Source organism: Tachyglossus aculeatus, chromosome 21 (genome assembly GCF_015852505.1).
Source record: "Tachyglossus aculeatus isolate mTacAcu1 chromosome 21, mTacAcu1.pri, whole genome shotgun sequence".
Lineage (NCBI taxonomy): Eukaryota > Metazoa > Chordata > Mammalia > Monotremata > Tachyglossidae > Tachyglossus > Tachyglossus aculeatus.
Window position 1 is genome coordinate 39,242,277 of NC_052086.1, and position 21,671 is coordinate 39,263,947.

General features: G+C 44.7%; 1 protein-coding gene across 6 annotated transcripts in view; it reads left to right on the plus strand.

The window, feature by feature from the left end:
* Positions 1-21,671, plus strand: part of CIT (citron rho-interacting serine/threonine kinase) — a 251,152-nt gene that overhangs the window by 160,499 nt on the left and 68,982 nt on the right. For all 6 annotated transcript variants that reach the window (XM_038762428.1, XM_038762429.1, XM_038762430.1 and 3 more), the window contains one exon: positions 18,776-18,829. In XM_038762428.1, the coding sequence (XP_038618356.1) occupies positions 18,776-18,829 (54 nt within the window). The remainder of the gene's footprint in view (positions 1-18,775; positions 18,830-21,671) is intronic.

Here is a 21,671-nt window from a genome sequence, read left to right on the forward strand (position 1 = left end):
CCCACATGGGGCTCACAGTCTTGATTCTTATTTTACAGATGAAGTAATTGCTAGACTGTGAGCCCGTTGTTGGGTAGGGACCGTTTCTACATGTTGCCAACTTGTACTTCCCAAGCGCTTAGTACAGTGCTCTGCACACACTAAGCGTTCAATAAATACGATTGAATGAGGCATAGAAAAGTGAAGTGACTGGCCCAAGGTCACACAGCAGACAAGCGGTGGAGCCGGATTTAGAACCCAGGTCTTTCTGACTTCCAGGCTTTCAGGTTCACACCGGGTAGCATTATCATCTAGAAAAGCAGCGTGGCTCAGTGGGAAGAGCCCAGTCATGGGTTCTAATCCCGACTCTGCCACTTGACTGCTGTGTGGACTTGGGCAAGTCACTTCACTTCCCTGGGCCTCAGTTCCCACATCTGTAAAATGGGGATTGAAACTGTGAGCCCCACAGGGAACTGGGACTGTGTCCGGATCCAGTCTGATTGTGTCCACCCCAGCGCTTAGTACAGTGCCGGGCACACGGTAAGTGCTTAATACCAGAATTATTATCGTTATCAGCTACTCCATATGGTCTTAAAAGGATTTCTCTCCCTCAATCAATCAATCAATCAATCATTCGTATTTATTGAGCGCTTACTGTGTGCAGAGCACTGTACTAAGTGCTTGGGAAGTCCAAGTTGGCAACATATAGAAACAGTCCCTACCCAACAGTGGGCTCACAGTCTAAAAGGGGGAGACAGAGAACAAAACCAAACATACTAACAAAATAAAATAAATAGAATAGATATGTACAAGTAAAATAAATAAATAAATAAATAGAGTAATAGTGTAATAATAAATAAATAAATAATAATAAGACTCTAAGACTCTAAGCTCCTTGTGGGCAGGTTGTCTCCATTGACTCCCTTGTAGTCTCCCGATTGCTTAGTTCAGCGTTCTGCACACAGTAAGCACTGACTGAATAAATACCACTGACTTATGATGATGATGGCATTTGTTAAGCGCTTACTATGTGCAAAGCACTGTTCTAAGCGCTTATAGATCGCTTAACTCCTGGCTTTTTTTGTCAGGGTAGATACTCGCTTTGAATTCTTTTTTAGCATTTTTTCTCCTGCCGTGGCAGAGAGCTTCATGTAGTTGAAAGCTTGACATTCTAGAGGTACTATTTTAATGGCATTTTCCCTCTCTCATAAAATTACCCAGCTTCATTATCCGATTTTTAACTGGTGATGCTTAAAGCAAAAATCAGTCCATGTTCTCATCAGTCCCTATTTTTAATGAGTGCCGAGTTAGCAATTCAGTATTAATTTTTACAGTGCCAGAGGGGTAGCCAGGAGATGGAAATCAGCACACAAATAGGAAGATCCAATTTAGGGCAAGTTATCACTTTAGAGAAGGAGATGAGGAATTTTCTAAATCTCCTTTTCCCCCTCATTCTCCCTGGCCCCCGTTTTAGTTTTCCTCTTTCTGGTTCAGTTATGAACTCTTCAGACCTTCCTCTTTTCCCAAGTATCCATTTTCTCTCCTCCTGTTCAACCTTTCCCAGAAAAAATAGAAGGGGTGCGGGGAATGCAACCTGAGAAATAACCTTAAAATAAAGTTGTGTGGTTAAAGTTATAATAATAATAATAACTTTTATTAAGTGCTTACTATGTGCAAAGCACTGTTCTAAGTGCTGGGGAGGTTACAAGGTGATCAGGTTGTCCCACGGGGGGCTCACGGTGTCTTAATCCCCATTTTACAAGATGAGGTAACTGAGGCCCAGAGAATCAATCAATCAATCGTATTTATTGAGCGCTTACTGTGTGCAGAGCACTGTACTAAGCTCTTGGGAAGTACAAGTTGGCAACATATAGAGACAGTCCCTACCCAACAGTGGGCTCACAGTCTAAAAGGGGGAGACGGAGAACAAAACCAAACATACTAACAAAATAAAATAAATTGAATAGATATGTACAAGTAAAATAAATAAATAAATAGAGTAATAAATATGTACAAACATATATACATATATACAGGTGCTGCGGGGAAGGGAAGGGGGTAAGATGGGGGGGATGGAGAGGAGGATGAGGGGGAGAGGAAGGAAGGGGCTCAGTTTGGGAAGGCCTCCTGGAGGAGGTGAGCTCTCAGTAAGGCCTTGAAGGGAGGAAGAGAGCGAGCTTGGCGGATGGGCAGAGGGAGGCCATTCCAGGCCCGGGGGATGACGTGGGCCAGGGGTCGATGGCGGGACAGGCGAGAACGAGGTACGGTGAGGAGATTAGCGGCGGAGGAGCGGAGGGTACGGGCTGGGCTGGACAAGGAGAGAAGGGAGGGGAGGGAGGAGGGGGCGAGGGGATGGACAGCCTTGAAGCCCAGGGTGAGGAGTTTCTGCCTGATGCGCAGATTGATTGGTAGCCACTGGAGATTTTTGAGGAGGGGAGTAACATGCCCAGAGCGTTTCTGGACAAAGACAATCCGGCAGCAGAATGAAGCATGGATTGAAGTAGGGAGAGACACGAGGATGGGAGATCAGTGAGAAGGCTGATACAGTAGTCCAGACGGGATAGGATGAGAGCTTGAATGAGCAGGGTAGCGGTATGGATGGAGAGGAAAGGGCGGATCTTGGCAATGTTGCGGAGCTGAGACCTGCAGGTTTCGGTGACGGCTTGGATGTGAGGGGTGAACGAGAGAGCGGAGTCGAGGATGACACCAAGGTTGCGGGCTTGTGAGACGGGAAGGATGGTAGTGCCGTCAACAGAGATGGGAAAGTCAGGGAGAGGGCAGGGTTTGGGAGGGAAAACAAGGAGTTCAGTCTTGGACATGTTGAGTTTTAGGTGGCGGGCAGACATCCAGATAGAGATGTCCTGAAGGCAGGAGGAGATGCGAGCCTGGAGAGAGGGGGAGAGAGCGGGGGCAGAGATGTAGATCTGGGTGTCATCAGCGTAGAGATGATAGTTGAAGCCGTGGGAGCGAATGAGGTCACCAAGGGAGTGAGTGTAGTTCGAGAACAGAAGGGGACCAAGCACTGAACCTTGGGGAACCCCCACAGTAAGAGGATGGGAGGGGGAGAAGGAGCCTGCAAAAGAGACTGAGAATGAACGACCGGAGAGATAAGAGGAGAACCAGGAGAGGACGGAGTCTGTGAAGCCAAGGTCGGATAGCGTGTTGAGGAGAAGGGGGGGGTCCACAGTGTCGAAGGCAGCTGAGAGGTCGAGGAGGATTAGGATAGAGTATGAGCCGTTGGATTTCTAATATCTAATTCATTCATTCAGTCGTATTTATTGAGCACTTACTGTGTGCAGAGCACTGTACTAAGCACTTGGGAAGTACCAGTTGGCAATGTACGTGTGTGTTCAGTACAGTGAGAAGAAGTGTGGCCTAGTGGAAAGTGCATGGGCTTGGGAATCAGAGGTTCTAATCCTGGTTCCGCCACTCCAATCAATCAATCAATCAATGGTACTTATTGAGCGGTGTCTATGTGCAGAGAACTGTACCTAAAGCACTCAGGAGAGTACAATACAGCAGAATTAGCAGACACGTTCCTTGACCATAACAAGCTGACAGTCTAAAGGGGGAGACAGACATTAGTATGAATAAATAAGTACTTTATAATATATAATTGAAAGCTGTTTACATAAGGGATGTGGGGTTAGGAGTGGGGAGAATATCAAACGTCCAAAGGTCACAGGTCCAAGTGCGTAGAAGATGCAGAAAGGAGAGTGAGCTGGGGGAAAGAGGGCTTAATTGGGGAAGACTTCTTGGAGAAAACGTGACCTTAATAAGTCTTTGAAGGTGGAGAGAGTGGTGGTCCGCGTATGTGGAGGAGGAGGGAGGTCCAGGCTAGGAGGAGGATGTGGGAAGGGGGTTGGAAGTGAGATTCATCATCATCATCAATTGTATTTATTGAGCACTTACTGTGTGCAGAACACTGTACTAAGCGCTTGGGAAGTACAAGTTGGCAACATATAGAGACAGTCCCTACCCAACAGTGGGCTCACAGTCTAAAAGGGGGAGACAGAGAACAAAACCAAACATACTAACAAAATAAAATAAATAGAATAGATATGTACAAGTAAAATAAATAAATAAATAGAGTAAAAACTATGTACAAACATATATACATATATACAGGTGCTGTGGGGAAGGGAAGGAGGTAAGATGGGGGGGTGGAGGGGAGACGAGGGGGAGAGGAAGGAAGGGGCTCAGTCTGGGAAGGCCTCCTGGAGGAGGTGAGCTCTCAGCAGGGCCTTGAAGGGAGGAAGAGAGCTAGCTTGGCGGATGGGCAGAGGGAGGGCATCCCAGGCCCGGGGGATGACGTGGGCCAGGGGTCAATGGCGGGACAGGCGAGAACGAGGTATGGTGAGGGTAATGTGAGGTGAATGAATGAATTCATTCATTCAATCGTATTTATTGAGCGCTTACCGTGTGCAGAGCACTGTACTAAGCACTTGGGAAGTACGAGATAGACGACACTGGGGCCCAGTGAGTAAGATGGAGCTAGAGGAGGGAAGCGTGCGGCAGGGCGGTAGCGGGAGATTGGTGAGGTAGGGTGGGGAGAGCTGATTGAGGGCTTTAAAGCCGATAATAAGGAGCTTCTGTTTGATACAGAGGTGGATGGGCCACCATTGGAGGTTCTCGAGGAGTGGGGATGCATGAACTGAACGTTTTTGTTGATAAATGATCCGTGCAGCAAAGTATGGACTGGAGCGGGGAGAGACAGGAGGCCGGGAGGTCAGCGAGGAGGCAGATTCAGTAGTCAAGGTGGGAGACGAGCCCACTGTTGGGTAGGGACCATCTCTATATGTCTTGTACTTCCCAAGCGCTTAGTACAGTGCTCTGCACACAGTAAGCGCTCAATAAATACGATTGAATGAATGAATAATAACAATAATGGCATTTATTAAGCGCTTACTATGTGCAAAGCACTGTTCTAAGCGCTGGGGAGGTTACAAGGTGATCAGGTTGTCCCATGGGGGGGCTCACAGTCTTAATCCCCATTTTACAGATGAGGGAACTGAGGCACAAAGAAGTGAAGTTATTTGCCCCAAGTCACACAGCTGACAAGTGGCAGAGCTGGGATTGGAACCCGTGACCTCTGACTCCAAAGCCCGGGCTCTTTCCACTGAGCCACGCTGCTTCCCCACACTAAGCTCTCGGGTGGACACAGAATAATCAGTTGGAGCCAATCCATGTCCCACATGGGGCTCCCTGAATACTTTTCCATATTTACTATTCTATTTATTTGTTTCATGGTGTGCATCTAGCTTTAATTCTATTTCTTCTGACGATTTTGACACCTGTCTCCACGTTTTGTTTTGGACCATCATGGTGGCAGTTGGGATGAAGAGGAAAGAACGGATTTTAGCAGTGTTGTGACGGTACAACCGACGAGTTTGGTGACCGATTGAATACCTCCTTCCCTTCCCCACAGCACCTGTATATATGTATATGTGTTTGTACATATTTATTACTCTATTTATTTTACTTGTACATATCTATTCTATTTATTTTATTTTGTTAGTATGTTTGCTTTTGTTCTCTGTCTCCGCCTTTTAGATTGTGAGCCCTCTGTTGGGTAGCAACTGTCTCTATATGTTGCCAACTTGTACTTCCCAAGCGCTTAGTACAGTGCTCTGCACACAGTAAGCGCTCAATAAATACGATTGATGATGATGATGATGTGGCTGGAGTGAGAGAGATGAGTCGAGGGTAACACCAAGGTTACGGGCTTGTGAGACAGGGAGTAAGGTGATGTCGTCCTCAGTGACGGGAAAGACGTGGGGAGGAGAGGGTTTTGGTGGCAAGGTAAAGAGTTCAGTTTTGGACGTGTTTAATTTGAGGTGTCGGCAGGACATCCAAGTGGCTATGTCTCGAAGGCGGGAGGAAATGTGAGATTTGCGGGGAAGGAGGAGAGATCAAGGCTGGAGTTGTGGGTTTGGGAATCATCTGCATAGAGATGGTAATCGAAGCCATGGGAGCGAATGATTTCTCCAAGGGAGTGGGTGTAGAGGGAGAAATAGAAGGGGACCTAGAACTGAGCCTTAAAGGACCCCTTCTATCAGAGGGTGGGAGGCAGAGGGGGAGTCAGTAAAAGAGAGAAGCAGCGTGATTTAGTGGAAAGAGCCTGGGCTTGGCAGTCAGAGGTCATGGGTTCCAATCCCGGCCCCGCCACTAATCAGCCGTGTGACTTTGGACAAGTCACTTAACTTCTCTGTGCCTCAGTTCCCTCATCTGGAAAATGGAGATGAAGACCGAGCCCCATGTGGGACAACCTGATTACCTTGTATCTACCCCAGCACTTAGGTGCTTGACACATAATAAGTGCTTAACGAATATCATTATTATTATTATTATTGAGAGACTGAGAAGAAGCAATCAATCAATCGTATTTATTGAGCGCTTACTGTGTGCAGAGCACTGTACTAAGCGCTTGGGAAGTACAGGTTGACAACATATAGAGACAGTCCCTACCCAACAGTGGGCTCACAGTCTAAAAGCAGTCAGAGAGATAGGAGAACCAGGAGAGGACAGTGACAGTGAATCGAAGGATGGATAATATTCCAGGAGAAGGGGATAGTCTACACTGTCAAAGGCAGCTAAGAAGTCTAAGAGGATTAGGATGGAGAAGAGGCCGTCGGATTTGGTGAGAAGACGATCATGGGTTACCTTACGGGGGGCTGTGTTTGTAGAGCGAAGGGGGCTTAAACCAGATCGGAGGGGCTCTAAGAGAGAATCGGAGGAGAGGAAGTGGAGACAGCAGGTGAAACAACTCTCAGGAAATCTGGAGAGAAATGGTAGGAGGCAAATGGGGCTATAACTGGAGAGAGCTGTGGGGTCAAAGGAGACGCTTGTGTGGTGTGTGACCTTGGGGCAGTAACTTCACTTCTCTGGGCCTCAGATTCCTCATCTGTAAAATGGGGATTGTGATCGTGAGACCCTTGCGGGGCAGGGACTGTGTCCAACCTGATACCGCGGATCTACCCCAGCACTTAGTATAACGCCTGGCACACCGTACCTCGTTCTCGCCTGTTCTGCCATCGACCCCAGGCCCACGTCATCCCCCAGGCCTGGAACGGCCTCCCTCTGCCCATCCGCCAAGCTAGCTCTCTTTCTCCCTTCAAGGCCCTACTGAGAGCTCACCTCCTCCAGGAGGCCTTCCCAGACTGAGCCCCTTCCTTCCTCTCCCCCTTGTCCCCCTCTCCATCCCCCCATCTTACCTCCTTCCCTTCCCCACAGCACCTGTATATATGTATATATGTTTGTACATATTTATTACTCTATTTATTTATTTTACTTGTACATATCTATTCTATTTATTTTATTTTGTTAGTATGTTTGGTTTTGTTCTCTGTCTCCCCCTTTTAGACTGTGAGCCCACTGTTGGGTAGGGACTGTCTCTATATGTTGCCAACTTGTACTTCCCAAGCGCTTAGTACAGTGCTCTGCACATAGTAAGCGCTCAATAAATACGATTGATGATGATGATGATGATGATAGAAAGTGCTGAACAGATGCTCTAAAAAAGAAACAAAAGAAAGTTATGATTGTCAATCTTTTTTTAAGAGCGTAATCTTGTTGAAGTCAGAGAGCACACAGCTAGGGATAAATCGTTCAGAACACTGTGGTTGACTTCTAGACTGTGAGCCCATTGTTGGGTAGGGACCGTCTCAACTTGTACTTCCCAAGCGCTTTGTACAGTGCTCTAAATACAGTAAGCACTCAATAAATACGATTGAATGAATGAATTAATTAATATGAGTAATATTGTTCCCAGAATTAGTCCTTACCTTTGGTTAAGACTTCACTACAGGTTAGACTCCTCCTTAGAGTGTGGAGCCTGATTATCTCACATCTACCCCATTCATTCATTCAGTCGTATTTATTGAGCGCTTAGTGGGTGCAGAGCACTGTACTAAGCGCTTGGAAAGTACAATTTGGCAACAAATAGAGACGATCCTTACCCAACAACGGGGTCACAGTCTAGAAGTGGGGAGACAGACAACTAAATAAAACGAATCAAGTAGACAGACATCGATAGTATCAAGTAAATAGATTTATTAAGTACCCCAGCCCTTCGAACCGCACTTGACACATAGTAAGCCCTTAGCGAATACTGTAGTAATTATCGTTATCATTATTAATATCATCATTGCTATGTGTTGTACATTTCCTTCTGTCCTAGTCCCTTGCCAGTAGGAGTCTGCAAATGTTACCAACTGTAATTACACTGAGCAGTCAAGTAGGCTCCCGTGATCCTTCCGAAATATCACTGATTAATTTGAATAGAACTAGATTAACAGTACTGGCAACCTAACCAGGTGAATTAATAAAAATGACGGCCATAATGCAGTGAATTTCTCTAGACCCTTTGGGCCCCTGAAGGACTGCCTTATAATTAAGGACCTGGTGAGTATAAACCTCCAAGAGGCCTTCCCGGACTAAGCCCCCCTTTCCTCTTCTCCCACTCCCTTCTGCGTCGCCCTGACTTGCCCCCTTTATTCATCTCCCCCTCCCAGTCCCGCAGCGCTTATGTGCATAGCTGTCATTTATTTTTTTTCTATTCAAGTCCGTCTCCCCCTCTAGACAGAGCGTGGCTCAGTGGAAAGAGCCCGGGCTTTGGAGTCAGAGGTCATGGGTTCAAATCCCGGCTCTGCCAATTGTCAGCTGTGTGACTTTGGGCAAGTCACTTCACTTGTCTGGGCCTCAGTTCCCTCATCTGTAAAATGGGGTTGTCCCCGTGGGACAACCTGATCACCTTGTAACCTCTCCAGCGCTTAGAACAGTGCTTTGCACATAGTAAGTGCTTAATAAATGCCATAATCATTATTATTATTATTATTATCATTACTTAACTTCTCTGGGCCTCAGTTCCATCATCTGTAAAATGGGGATGAAGTCTGTGAGCCCCCCGTGGGACAGCCTGATCACCTTATAACCTCCCCAGCGCTTAGAACAGTGCTTTGCACATAGTAAGCGCTTAATAAACGCCATTATTATCATTACTTAACTTCTCTGGGCCTCAGCTCCCTCATCTGTAAAATGGGGATGAAGACTGTGAGCCCCCCGTGGGACAACCTGATCATCTTGTTATTATTATTATTATCATTACTTAACTTCTCTGGGCCTCAGCTCCCTCATCTGTAAAATGGGGATGAAGTCTGTGAGCCCCCCATGGGACAACCTGATCATCTTGTTATTATTATTATTATCATTACTTAACTTCTCTGGGCCTCAGCTCCCTCATCTGTAAAATGGGGATGAAGACTGTGAGCACCCCGTGGGACAACCTGATCATCTTGTAACCTCCCCAACGCTTAGAACAGTGCTTTGCACATAGTAAGCACTTAATAAATGCCATTAATATTATTATTATTATTACTGTAAGCTCATTGTGGACAGGGAGTACATCTGTTTATTTTTATAGTGTACTCTCCCGAGTGCTTAGTACAGTGCTTTGCACACTGTAAGCGCTCAATAAATACGATCGAATGAATGAACTTCAGAGAGATTCCTGCATTTCCTGTTGCTGAGGTCAAGTTCTTCCATCTAAACAGCTTTGCAAATTGCCGTTTTCCCACTTGCCAGGATAAACAGGGTACTAGAGAAACAGAAGTAATAAGGATGGCATTTATTAAGCGCTTACTATGTGCAAAGCAGTGTTCTAAACGCTGGTGATGTTACAAGGTGATCAGGTTGTCCCACGGGGGGCTCACAGTCTTAAGCCCCATTTTACAGATGAGATAACTGAGGCCCAGAGAAGTTATGATAATAATAATAATAATAATAACGATTATGGCATTTATTAAGCGCTTACTATGTGCAAAGCACTGTTGTAAGCGCTGGAGAGGTTACAAGGTGATCAGGTTGTCCCACGGGGACAACCCCATTTTACAGATAACTGAGGCCCAGAGAACCAATCAATCAATCAATCATATTTATTGAGCACTTACTGTGTGCAGAGCACTGTACTAAGCACTTGGGAAGTACAAGTTGGCAACATATAGAGACGGTCCCTACCCAACAGTGGTCTCACAGTCTAAAAGGGGAGACAGAGAACAAAGCTAAACATACTAACAAAATAAAATAAATAGAATAGATATGCACAAATAAAATAAATAAACAAATAGAGTAATAAATATGTACAAACATATATACATATATACAGGTGCTGTGGGGAAGGGAAGGAGGTAAGATGGAAAGGGGGTTGAGGGGGAGAGGAAGGAAGGGGCTTAGTCTGGGAAGGCCTCCTGGAGGAGGTGAGCTCTCAGTAGGGCCTTGAAGGGAGGAAGAAGAGTTAAGTGACTTGCCCAAAGTCACACAGCTGACTAGTGGCGGAGCCGGGATTTGAACCCATGACCTCTGACTCCAAAGCCCGGGCTCTTTCCACTGAGCCGTGCTGCTTTTTCTTAGTAGAGAAGCAGTCAGGCGTAGTGGACAGAGCCTGGGTCTGGGAATCAGAAGGTCATGGATTCTAATCCTCACTCCTCCACTTGTCTGCTGGGTGACCTTGGGCAAGTCACTTAACTGCTCTTCCTCCCTTCAAGGCCCTACTGAGAGCTCACCTCCTCCAGAAGGCCTTCCCAGACTGAGCCCCTTCCTTCCTCTCCCCCTCATCCCCTCTCCATCCTCCCCATCTTACGTCCTTCCCTTCCCCACAGCACCTGTATATATGTATATATGTTTGTATATGTATATGTCTGTAAAATGGGGATTGAGACTGTGAACCCCACGTGGGACAGGTACTGTGTCCAACCCGATTTGCTTCTATCCAACCCAGTGCTTAGTACGGTGCCTAGCACATAGTAAGCACTTAACAAAAACCACGTTTATTTTTATTATTACTAGAAAGGGCTGGCACTTGAACAGCAAACTGTTTTCAGACGGTGGCAGATGCGGGTTTGGGTGGAACACCGACTTTTCGGTTGGCCCCGCAAATTTCAGTTTAGTAGAGTGGAAACTCCAGAAAGGCAACTCTCCCACGTGCTTGGTTCAGTGCTCCACCCTTTTTCATTCATTCATTCATTCATTCATCATCCAATCGTATTTATCGAGTGCTTACTGTGTGCAGAGCACTGTACTAAACACTTGGGAAGTACAAGTTGGCAACATATAGAGACGGTCCCTACCCAACAGCGGGCTCACAGTCTAGAAGGGGGAGACAGACAACAAAGCAAAACATGTGGACGGGTGTCAAGTCATCATTCATTCATTCAGTCATATTTATTGAGCGCTTAATGTGTGCAGAGCACTCAGAATAAATAGAAGTAAAGCTAAATGAACATCATTAACAAAATAAATAGAATAGTAAATATGTACAAGTAAAATAAATAGAGTACTCTTTAAATGAATGGACGATTGGGAATCGTACAGTGATGGGATGGAGAAGCAGCATGGATTTGTGGAAAGAGCACGAGCTTGGGAGCCAGAGGTCATGGGTTCTGATCCCAGCTCTGCCACTTGTCAGCTGTGTGACTTTGGGCAAGTCACTTCTCTGTGCCTCAGTGACCTCATCTGTAGAATGGTGATTAAGACTGTGACCCCACTTGGGACAACCTGATTACCTTGTATCTACTCCAGCGCTTAGAACAGTGCTTGGCATGTAGTAAGCACTTAACAAATGCCATCATTATTATTATGATGGAGGGTTTTGGAGGACAAGAAAGAGGAGGGAGAGAAATTCCTAAAAGTTTGATTTTTAAGGCGAGGGCTTTATTTATAAAAATGGTTAAAAACTGCTCGGGGTTTCAGGGCAATATGGTATTTGCAGGGCTGGTTTGAAACGAGGAGTTTTGAGCTGATAATAATAATAATGATGGTATTTGTTAAGCGCTTGCTATGTGCAAAGCACTGTTCTAAGCACTGGGGGGATACAAGGTGATCAGGTTGTCCCACGTGGGGCTCACAGTCTTCATCCCCATTATACAGATGAGGTCACTGAGGCCCAGAGAAGTGAGGTGACTTGCCCAACGCCACACAGCTGACAAGTGGCGGAGCTGGGATTTGAACCCATGACCTCTTGCTCCCAAGCCCGGGCTCTTTCCCCTGAGCCACGCTGCTTCTCTGTAAGCCAGTGGGGTTGGACACAGTCCCACGTGGGGCTCACAGTCTTCATCCCCGTTTTACAGATGAGGTCACTGAGGCCCAGAGAAGTGAAGTGACTGGCCCGAAGTCACAGAGCTGACAATTGGCGGAACCGGGATTTGAACCCGTGACCTCTGACTCCAAAGCCCGGGCTCTTTCCACTGAGCCACACTGCTTCTCTGATGGTGATGGTGCAGCAGAGGAGGCCAAGTGGGGACACTGCAGTGGATCTTCTTGATCTCATGTATAATTCACTTGTCCCTCTGCCCCCGTAGACGGGCTGGCTTTTCTCGGGCTAATCTCCCTCCCTCAGGTCTTCCTCATCGAGTTTCCCCCTCAGAAGCATTTTTCAAACGCTGCCCTTTACCTTCCATGATCTCAGCTTTCAGAAAAGGCTAGCCTCATTCTTTTCCGATACGAGGGGGAAAAAACGCTGTCGGAGGGTGTGGGGAGAGAACCTTTATTCTGTAAAATGGGGATTAAGACTGTGAGCCCCAAGTGGGACAACCTGATCACCTTGTATCCCCTCAGTGCTTAGAACGGTGCTTTGCACATAGTAAGTGCTTAATAAATACTATTATTATTATTATTTATTTTTCCTCCCTTTTGGACTCTCCTCCCCCTTTCCATCCCCCCCGCCTTACCTCCTTCCCTTCCCCACAGCACCTGTATATATGTTTGTATGTATTTATTACTCTATTTATTTTACTTCATCATCAATCGTATTTATTGAGCGCTTACTATGTGCAGAGCACTGTACTAAGCGCTTGGGAAGTACAAATTGGCAACACATAGAGACAGTCCCTACCCAACAGTGGGCTCACAGTCTAAAAGGGGGAGACAGAGAACAGAACCAAACATACCAACAGAATAAAATAAATAGGATAGAAATGTACAAGTAAAATAAATAAATAAATAAATAAATAAATAGAGTAATAAATATGTACAACCATATATACATATATACAGGAAAATGGCATTATAAGCACTGGGGAGGTTACAAGTTGATCAGGTTGTTCCACAGGGGGAATCACAGTCTTAATCCCCATTTTACAGATGAGGTAACTGAGGCCTGGAGAAGTTAAGTGACTTGCCCAAAGTCACACAGCTGACAATTGGCAAAGCTGGGATTTGAACCCATGACCTCTGATTCCAAAGCCTGTGCTCTTTCCACTGAGCCACGCTGCTTCTCACAGTTAAGACTGTGAGCCCCACGTGGGACAACCAGATCACCTTGTATCCCCTCAGTGCTTAGAACGGTGCTTTGCACATAGTAAGTGCTTAATAAATATTATTATCATTATTATTTATTTTTCCTCCCTTTTGGACTCTCCTCCCCCTTTCCATCCCCCCCGCCTTACCTCCTTCCCTTCCCCACAGCACCTGTATATATGTATATATGCTTGTATGTATTTATTACTCTATTTATTTTACTTCATCATCAATCGTATTTATTGAGCGCTTACTATGTGCAGAGCACTGTACTAAGCGCTTGGGAAGTACAAATTGGCAACACGTAGAGACAGTCCCTACCCAACAGTGGGCTCACAGTCTAAAAGGGGGAGACAGAACAAAACCAAACATACCAACAAAATAAAATAAATAGGATAGATATGTACAAGTAAAATAAATAAATAAATAAATAGAGTAATAAATATGTACAGACATATATACATATATACAGGTGCTGTGGGGAAGGGAAGGAGGTAAGAAGGGGGGAATGGAGAGGGGGACGAGGGGGAGAGGAAGGAAGGGGCTCAGTCTGGGAAGGCCTCCTGGAGGAGGTGCTTACTTGTACGTAGTCTGTTTATTTTATTTTGTTAATATGTTTTGTTTTGTTCTCTGTCTCCCCCTTCTAGACTGTGAGCCCACTGTTGGGTTGGGACCGTCTCTATATGTTGCCAACTTGTACTTCCCAAGTGCTTAGTACAGTGCTCTGCACACAGCGCTCAATAAATATGACTGACTGAATGAATGAATGAATATTTATTGGTGTGCCCTCCCCCCACACCCAAGACCTGAAAGGGAGCGTGGTTGGGGGCTGGAAAAGGAACTGATGTTTTGTTGGATGTGATGATCTCATTGTGGACAGTGAATGTGCCTGTTTATTCTTGTCTTGTACTTTCCCAGGCGCTTAGTACAGCGCTCTGCATACAGTAAGCGTTCAATAAATACAATTGAGTGAATGATGTTGGGCAGGGAATGTGTCCATATGGTGTAGTGGTTAGAGCCCAGGCCGGAGAATCAGAAGGTCATGGGTTCTAATCCCGGCTGTACCACTTGTCTGCTGTGTGACCTTGGGAAAGTCACTTCAAGTCTCTGGACCTCAGTGGCCTCATCTGTAAAATGGGGATTGAGACTGTGAACCCCACGTGGGATAAGGGACTGTGGCCCACTCAATTTGCTTGGTTCCACCCCAGTGCTTTGTAAAGTGCTTGGCACGTAATAATAATAAATAATAATGATGGCATTTATTAAGCGCTTACTATGTGCAAAGCACTGTTCTAAGCGCTGGGGAGGTTCCAAGGTGATCAGGTTGTCCCACAGAGGGCTCACGGTCATAATCCCCATTTTTCAGATGAGGTAACTGAGGCCCAGAGAAGTGAAGTGGCTCGCCCAAAGTCACCCAGCTGACAATTGGTGGAGCCGGGATTTGAACCCATGACCTCTGACTCCAAAGCCCATGCTCTTTCCACTGAGCCACGCTGCTTCTCCTAGTAAGCGTAGTAAGCGCTTAACAAACACCATCATTATTATTACCCTCCCAAGCACTTAGTACAGGGCTCTGCACACAGTAAGTTCTCAATAAATACTACTGATCAACTGATGATGGGTGGTTAGTTGATATATTCATTCATTCATTCAATCGTATTTATTGAGCACTTACTGTGTACAGAGCACTGTACTAAGCGCTTGGGAAGTACAAGTTGGCAACATATAGAGACGGTCCCTACCCAACAGTGGGCTCACAGTCTAGAAACTGCCTAGGGTGAACCTAGACTGCAGAAGCGGAGCCGTGGAGAGAGCGGGCTGTGCTAGTAATCAGTGGCGATGGAGCCAGTGGCCTGCAGGATTGTTTTATTTCGTTTTATATTTTTATTAAGCACTTATTTGTTAAGCACTTACTATGTGCTAAAGCCTGTTCTATTAATTTTATTTTGTTAATATGTTTTGTTTCGTTGTCTGTCTCCCCCTTCTAGACTGTGAGCCCGCTGTTGGGTAGGGACTGTATCTATATGTTATCATCATCATCATCAATTGTATTTATTGAGCGTTTACTATGTACAGAGCACTGTACTAAGCGCTTGGGAAGTACAAATTGGCAACATATAGAGACAGTCCCTACCCAACAGTGGGCCGACTTGTACTTCCCAAGCGCTTAGTACAGTGCTCTGCACACAGTAAGCGCTCAGTAAATACGATTGAATGAATGAATGTTCTAAGTTCTGGGGTAGACACAAGGTAATCAGGTTGGACCCAATCTCTTTCCCACATGGGGCTCACGGTCTTAATCCCTATTTTGCAGATTCATTCATTCATTCAATCGTATTTATTGAGCGCTTACTGTGTGCAGAGCACTGGACTAAGCGCTTGGGAAGTCCAAGTTGGCAACATCTAGAGACGGTCCCTACCCAACAGCGGGCTCACAGTCTAGAAGGGGGAGACAGAGAACAAAACAAAACATATTAACAAAATCAAATAAATAGAATAAATATGTACAAGTAAAATAAATAAAGTAATAAATATGTACAAACATATAGGTCCCTACCCAACAGCGGGCTCACAGTCTAGAAGGGGGAGACAGAGAACAAAACAAAACATATTAACAAAATCAAATAAATAGAATAAATATGTACAAGTGAAATAAATAGAGTAATAAATCTGTAGAAACATATAGGTCCCTACCCAACAGCGGGCTCACAGTCTAGAAGGGGGAGACAGAGAACAAAACAAAACATATTAACAAAATCAAATAAATAGAATAAATCTGTACAAGTAAAATAAATAAATAGAGTAATAAATATGTACAAACATATAGGTCCCTACCCAACAGCGGGCTCACAGTCTAGAAGGGGGAGACAGAGAACAAAACAAAACATATTAACAAAATAAAATAAATAGAATAAATATGTACAAGTGAAATAAATAGAGTAATAAATCTGTAGAAACATATAGGTCCCTACCCAACAGCGGGCTCACAGTCTAGAAGGGGGAGACAGAGAACAAAACAAAACATATTAACAAAATCAAATAAATAGAATAAATATGTACAAGTGAAATAAATAGAGTAATAAATCTGTAGAAACATATAGGTCCCTACCCAACAGCGGGCTCACAGTCTAGAAGGGGGAGACAGAGAACAAAATAAAACATATTAACAAAATCAAATCAATAGAATAAATATGTACAAGTAAAATAAATAAATAGAGTAATAAATATGTACAAACATATATACATATATATATGTATATATATGCATAGATTGCAGCGTGGCTCAGTGGAAAGAGCCCGGGCTTTGGAGTCAAAGGTCATGGGTTCAAATGCCGGCTCCGCCAGTTGTCAGCTGTGTGACTTTGGGCAAGTCACTTCACTTCTCTGTGCCTCAGTTCCCTCATCTGTAAAATGGGGTTGAAGACTGTGAGCCCCCCGTGGGACAACCCGATTACCTTGTAACCTCCCAAGTGCTTAGAACAGTGCTTTGCACATAGTAAGCGCTTAACAAATACCAACATTATATATACAGGTGCTGTGGGGAGGGGAAGGAGGTAAGGCCGGGGGGATGAGGAGGGGGCAACACTAGGCAACAAGCGCTTAGTACAGTGCTCTGCACATAGTAAGCGCTCAATAAATACGATTGATGATGATGCTTCCCGTACAAGACTATGGGAATACGGCAGATACGGCAGACAATAATAATGACGGCATTTATTAAGCACTTACTATGTGCAAAGCACTGTTCTAAGCACTGGGGAGGTTACAAAGTGATCAGGTTGTCCCACGGGGGCTCAAAGACTTCATCCCCATTTTGCAGAGGGGGTAACTGAGGCCCAGAGAAGTGGGAACTGATGCACAGAGAAGTCAAGGGACTTGTCTAAGGTCGCACCGCAGACACGTGGAAGAGCGGGATTGGAACCCACATCCTCCGACTCCCATGCCTGGGCTCTGTCAGCATCAAACACTGTTTTAAGTGCTGAGGTATATAGTCAACCGATCGAATTTCAGAGCACTGCACTAGGCGCTTGGGAGAGTACAATATTACAGACACATTCCACGCCCACAGTGAGTTTACAGGCTACGAGTTGATCAGGTTGGATACGATTCCCATCCCACGTGGGACTTCACGTCCAAATAGGAGGGAGAACAGGTATTAAATCTCTATTTTACAGGTAACTAAAGCCCAGAGAAGCGCAGCGACTTGCCCCCGTGTCACACAGGAAGCAAGTGGCAGAGTCAGGATTAGAACTCAGGTCATTCATTCATTCCTTCAATCGTATTTATTGAGCGCTTACTGTGTGCAGAGCATAGAGTCATCTGACTTTCAGACCTGTGCTCTTTCCACTGGGCCACGCTCCTCCTTTATTCAATCGTATTTATTCAATCGTACTTATTGAGCGCTTACTGTGTGCAGAGTAAGCGCTTGGGAAGTACAAGTTTGCAACATCTAAAGACGGTCCCTCCCCAACAGCGGGCTCACAGTCTAGAAGGGGGAGACAGATAAGAAAAAACAAACATATAAACCACATAGAATAAATATGTACAAGTAAAATAGAGTAATAAATATATACGAACATATATACAGGTATATATATTATATCAATCAATCGTATTTATTGAGCGCTTACTGTGTGCAGAGCACTGTACTAAGCACTTGGGAAGTACAAGTTGGCAACATATAGAGACAGTCCCTATATATACACATATATAGTAATATACATTATTACTCTCTGGGCCTCAGTTCCCTCATCTGGAAAATGGGGAGGAAGACTGGGAGCCCCCCCGTAGGACAACCTGATCAGTTTGTAACCTCCCCAGCGCTTAGAACAGTGCTTTGCACGTAGTAAGCGCTTAATAAATGCCATCATTAGTATTATTGAGTGCAACAAAGCAGTGTGGCCTAATTAGAAACCCTAATTAGAGGAGCAGTGTGGCTTAGTGGGAGGCAGAGGACTTGGGTTCTAGTCCCGACCCCGCCCCATGGCTGCTGAGTGACCTTGGGCAAGTCCCTCAACTTCTCTGTGCCTCAGTTCCCTCATCTGCAAAGTGGGGATTAAGACTGTGAGCCCCATGTGGGGCAGGGACCGTGTCCAACCTGATTATATTGTATTTACCTCAGCGCTTAACACAGTGCCTGGTACATAGTAAGCGCTTAACAAATACGATTAGAAAAAGGAGGGGGGCGGAATTGACCTGAGTAGCTAAAATGAAAGAACTAAAACCTGAAAAATCTAGATTCCTCAAGTTATTAGAACCTTGTAAAAATTAAATATGCACAAAATGTTTCAGTCGGTGTAGTTCTCTTTTGCTGTTCCAGCATCTTATGTATATTTTTTAAATTGATACCTCATAATAATTAGTTTTTTTCCCAGACACAGATGTAAAATAGTTTCACATTTTGCTTACTAGGTAGATTGTTGCTCAAATTATTTGAGTAATAGCTATTCAAATCATATTCTAATCTATGAAACACTGATAATGATTTTTTTTTTTTACCTTTTAGGCCCATAGAGATGAAATCCAGCGTAAATTTGAAGCCCTTCGTAATAGCTGCACGGTGAGTATGTAAATTAAGATCGTCGAAACGGCTTGAAATTAAGAATGAGGAAGGAAATGGGTAAATTCCTTTACTCCAGGCTGTCAATGGTTTCCAGCCTGGAGTTTTGGAGTTGGCTTGATTTTAGACTGATTGGATTTAAATTGTTAATCCTTAGATAATCCTCTATTTTGAATTGTTTTTTTCCTTGGGGTGGCAGGGGAGGTCAATTTGAAAAATCAATAGTAGTCTTTGGTTTTTGCGGGAAAGAAGATAACTTTGGTGCTCAAATCATTTGTAGCTCCCTCCATTCTCCTTGCTGCATGTGGTATTTCTATTTTTATATATATATATATATATATATATAATATTTACATGTAATATGTATATTATGTAATATATAAATATGTACTTATTTATTTCTGTTTATTCTGATGACTTGACACCTGTCCATATGTTTTGTTTTGTTGTCTGTCTAGACTGTGAGCCTGTTGTTGGGCAGGGACCATCTCAATATGTTCCCAACTTGTACTTCCCAAGCGCTTAGTACAGTGCTCTGCACACAGTTAGCACTCAATAAATATGATTGAATGAATGAATGAATCCAGTAAATACCACTGAGGATGTTGAGTTGAGAAGCAGTATGGCTCAGTGGAAAGAGCACAGGTTTTGGAGTCAGAGGTCATGGGTTCAAATCCCGGCTCTGCCAACTGTCAGCTGTGTCACTTAACTGCTTTGGGCCTCAGTTACCTCATCTGCAAAATGGGGATGAAGACTGTGAGCCCCCCCGTAGGACAACTTGATCAGTTTGTAACCTCCCCAGCGCTTAGAACAGTGCTTTGCATGTAGTAAGCGCTTAATAAATGCCGTCATTATTATTATTGAGTGCAACAAAGCAGCGTGGCCTAATGGAAAAGGCCTGGGCTTGGGAGTCAGAGGACCTGGGTTCTAATCCAGCCTCTTCAGTTGCCTGCTGTGTGACCCTGGGCAAGTCACTTCACTTCTCTGGGCCTAAGTTTCCTCATCTGTAAAATGGGGATCAATCCTTCTCCCTCCCTACTTAGACTGTGAGCCCCATTTGTGCTAGGGACTATGACCAGCCTGATTACCTTGTATCTACCTCAGTGCTTAGTACAGTGCTTAGCACATAATAATAATAATAATGATAGTAGTGATACTTCTACTAAGTGATACTTTCTCCCCCTTCTAGACTGTGAGCCCACTGTTGGGTAGGGACCATCTCTATATGTTGCCAACTTGTACTTCCCAAGCGCTTAGTACAGTGCTCTGCACACAGTAAGCGCTCAATAAATACGATTGAATGAATGATACTTGTTAAGCGCTTACTATGTGCCAGGCACTGTACTAAGCGCTGGGGTGGATACAAGCAAATCGGGCTGGACACAGTCCCTGTCTCACACGGGGCTCACAGTCTCAACCCCCAATTTACAGATGAGGTCACTGAGGCCCAAAGTAGTGAAGTCACCTGCCCAAGGTCACACGGCAGACAAGTGGCGGAGCCGGGATTAGAACCCATGACCTTCTGATTCCCAGGCCTTTACTCTATGAACTCCACCATGCTGCTTCCCCAGTTAGCGCTTAATAAATTTGAGTAATAATCACAAGATTGAGTTTCTTTCATAGTAAAGGAAAAAAAGTCCATAGTCAGCACTTAACAAATACAGAGGAAGCGAGCGGGAAATTGATCCAGGAAGATCCTAGACAGAAGGAGCGATTCCGACCAAAGCAGAATAGCCGTTCTCTTAATGTGGATGACGAACCTTGGCCTAGAGGGAAAAGCGAACTTGCTTCTTGTTTAGGATTTTGCTTAGAGAGAGCCATATTGAAATTTCCCTTTATTGCTGGGAGTTGCTGGGGAGACTTGGAGGGATTACTTTAATTTGTACAAGAAATCCCAAGGCAAGTGAATTTTTCCATGGAAGATATTTGTGTGATTTATTTATTTCTGTAATTTATTTACTTATTCATTCATTCAATCAATCGTATTTATTGAGCGCTTACTGTGTGCAGAACACTGTACTAAGTGCTTGGAAAGTATAACATGGCAACAGATAGAGATAGTCCCTACCCAATAGCAATGTCTGTCTCCCCCTCTTGACTGTAAGCGCCTCGTGGGCAGGGAATGTGTCTAATGCTTCTAATTCATTCATTCAATTGTATTTATTGAGTGCTTACTGTGTGCAGAGCACTGTACTAAGCGCTTGGAAAGTACAAGTTCGGCAACAGAGACAATCCCTACCCAACAATGGGCTCACAGTCAGCCTTGTGCGTTCTTCATTTTGTATATCAATGTCTGTCTCCCCCTCTTGACTGTAAGCACGTCGTGGGCAGGGAATGTGTCTAATGCTTCTAATTCATTCATTCATTCAATCAATCGTATTTATTGAGCGCTTACTGTGTGCAGAGCACTGTACTAAACGCTTGGAAAGTACAACATGGCAACAGATAGAGATGGTCCCTACCCAACAACGGGCTCACAGTCAGCCTTGTGTGTTGTTCATTCTGTATATCAATGTCTGTCTCCCCCTCTTGACTGTAAGCATGTTGTGGGCAGGGAATGTGTCTAATGCTTCTAATTCATTCATTCAATCGTATTTATTGAGCGCTTACTGTGTGCAGAGCACTGTACTAAGCGCTTGGAAAGTACAATTTGGCAACAGATAGAGACAATCCCTACCCAACAACAGGCTCACAGTCAGCCTTGTGCGTTCTTCATTTTGTATATCAATGTGTCTCCCCCTCTTGACTGTAAGCATGTCGTGGGCAGGGAATCATCATCAATTGTATTTATTGAGCGCTTACTATGTGCAGAGCACTGTATTAAGCGCTTGGGAAGTACAAA